At 38.7% G+C, this 2,626-nt stretch overlaps 1 protein-coding gene across 1 annotated transcript; it reads right to left on the bottom strand.

Annotated features, from left to right (window-relative positions):
- Positions 1 to 256: 256 nt before the first annotated feature.
- Positions 257 to 1,673, bottom strand: LOC120981844 (olfactory receptor 12D1-like). The gene has a single exon (XM_040411604.1). It carries the CDS (start codon positions 1,395 to 1,397, stop codon positions 429 to 431), a length of 969 nt encoding a protein of 322 aa, XP_040267538.1. The 5' UTR covers positions 1,398 to 1,673; the 3' UTR covers positions 257 to 428.
- Between the last annotated feature and the right edge of the window lie 953 nt (positions 1,674 to 2,626).

Here is a 2,626-nt window from a genome sequence, read left to right as displayed (position 1 = left end):
GTTTTTTCACGGACCCATTGACTTGAATGGGTCCGTGAACCGTTGTCCGTCCAAAAAATAGGACAGGTCTTATTTTTTTGACGGACAGGAAACACGGATCACGGATGCGGCTGCAAAACGGTGCATTTTCCGATTTTTCCACGGACCCATTGAAAGTCAATGGGTCCCCGAAAAAAAACGGAAAACGGACACGGATGCACACAACGGTCGTGTGCATGAGGCCTTACTCTGGAGAGCATAAACATGCACTCTGCTATTGCCTTATGTTGAAATATCTACACTACGGAGTGTTCTCTGTGTTTTTATGTATGCCTCTGGATATTAAGGTTAAAGATATGAGAAACATGGTTTTCTAGTTCATTTTCACCATAACGTTCCTTAAGAAAATCAAGGCTTTCCAGTTTATTTTCATCATAACATTTCTTGTTTTAAATTTTTAACCACTTCCGAATAGCTTTTTTCATTACTTTTTTCATGTCTTTGTTACGTAACGTATATATAACTGGGTTTAGTGCAGGAGTAATGACCGTGAATAGCACAGCTGCAGCTCTGTCATGATCTAAAATATCTTGCGAAGAATGTCCCAAATAGGTAAACATGGCTGTTCCAAAGAGGAGAGAGACAACCATGAGGTGGGAGCTACAGGTGGAAAATGCTCGCTTTCGACCTTGAACTGTTTGTATTTTAAGAAGAAATTTACTGATTAGAATATATGGAAAGAGGGTTAGTAGAAAAGACGTAGTTGCCAGATACCCAGTTACCATGGTGAGGAGTTTAAGATTTAGGGAAATATCTGCACAGGCTAATATCAGCACTGGTTTAACATCACAGAAGAAATGGTTGACCCTGTTAGGTCCACAAAATGGAAGCTTTGCTGTAAGCAAGGTATGCAAGAGAGAATGAAGAAAGCCGGTAATGTAAGAGCCGATGACAAGGCAAACACAAAGCTTTCTGTTCATTATGACTGAATAACGTAAGGGGTTGCTTATTGCTACCAGACGGTCATAAGACATGATGGTGAGTAAAGTAACCTCAGAGCTTCCCAGAAAATGAAAGAAATGCATCTGAGCAATACAGCCACCAAACGAAATGGTCTTCTGCTTAGATAAGAAGTCACATAGCATTTTTGGCACGGCAACAGACGAAAAGGAAATATCAAAAAAGGAAAGGTTCCCCAGGAAAAAATACATAGGGGTATGGAGACTTGAATCAAAAGTCACAAACCACAAGATAGAGATATTGCCAGTAATGTTTAAGAGAAAAAACATAAAAAATAAGCAAAAAAGGAGAACTTGAAGTTCTTCGACATCTGTGAAACCAACCAATGTAAACTCTCCCACTGATGTTTGATTTATGATGCCTCTTGAAAAGTTGAAATCTAAAAGCACATTAACCATTGGTCAGTTATGTTTCTATTATGCTTGGAACTTTCCAGGCAAAACTGTGTTATGTCTAGTTGAGGGCTGGTGAGTTCTACTTTGTACAATCCCATTTCACAAGAAGGGTCCCTTGACATGCTGATCACAGGGTCTCCTGCTGAGAACCTCAGTGATGAACTGAAAACTATGGAGCAACTTGGCAGGAAGTGTTTTCCTGCAGCACCCCCACAGGGAGAATGAAGCATTACACAGTACCCCACTGAAATTAATGGCTGTGTAACGCATGGTCATACTGGATCCTATAAATGTAGCGTCACTTTAAGTCACCCTCTGCTCTGGATAATAGAAAAAGGGCCCTGAACAGGGTGACCCCTTCTATTATCTTGGAATTCCTTAAATCTCTATTTGAAAACAGGTTATTTAAACCACACAATCTATCATATGAGCTTCAGACTTCAAAATGTAAACTATCATGATGGCACTTAAAAGCTGTATACTCACAAAGTAAATATCAGCCTAGAATTACTATCCTCTCTACCTATTTCTACGGTAACATACAAAAAAATATACAGTATGAGGACAGTAAATGTTGTACCAGAGTATTGAGTAGAAACAGCAGTCTCATCCAACATTTTTATAATCAACCACGTAGAGTACTGTTTTCAAGACCTGTAATGAACAATAAAAACAACTTATGTTAGCAGCTCAGTGTATATATACAGTACAGACCAAAAGTTTGGACACACCTTCTCAAAGAGTTTTCTTTATTTTCATGACTATGAAAATTGTAGATTCACACTGAAGGCATCAAAACTATGAATTAACACATGTGGAATTATATACATAACAAACAAGTGTGAAACAACTGAAAATATGTCATATTCTAGGTTCTTCAAAGTAGCCACCTTTTGCTTTGATTACTGCTTTGCACACTCTTGGCATTCAGGTAGTCCCCTGAAATGGTTTTCACTTCACAGGTGTGCCCTGTCAGGTTTAATAAGTGGGATTTCTTGCCTTATAAATGGGGTTGGAACCATCAGTGGCGTTGAGGAGAAGTCAGGTGGATACACAGCTGATAGTCCTACTGAATAGACTGTTAGAATTTGTATTATGGCAAGAAAAAAACAGCTAAGTAAAGAAAAATGAGTGGCCATCATTACATCATTAAGAAATAAAGGTCAGTCAGTCAGCCGAAAAATTGGGAAAACTTTGAAAGTAAGGGATATTTGACCATGAAGGAGAGTGAT

This window comes from Bufo bufo, chromosome 11, assembly GCF_905171765.1.
Source record: "Bufo bufo chromosome 11, aBufBuf1.1, whole genome shotgun sequence".
NCBI classification, from domain to species: Eukaryota; Metazoa; Chordata; class Amphibia; order Anura; family Bufonidae; genus Bufo; species Bufo bufo.
This window is presented reverse-complemented; position numbering and strand designations above follow the sequence as displayed.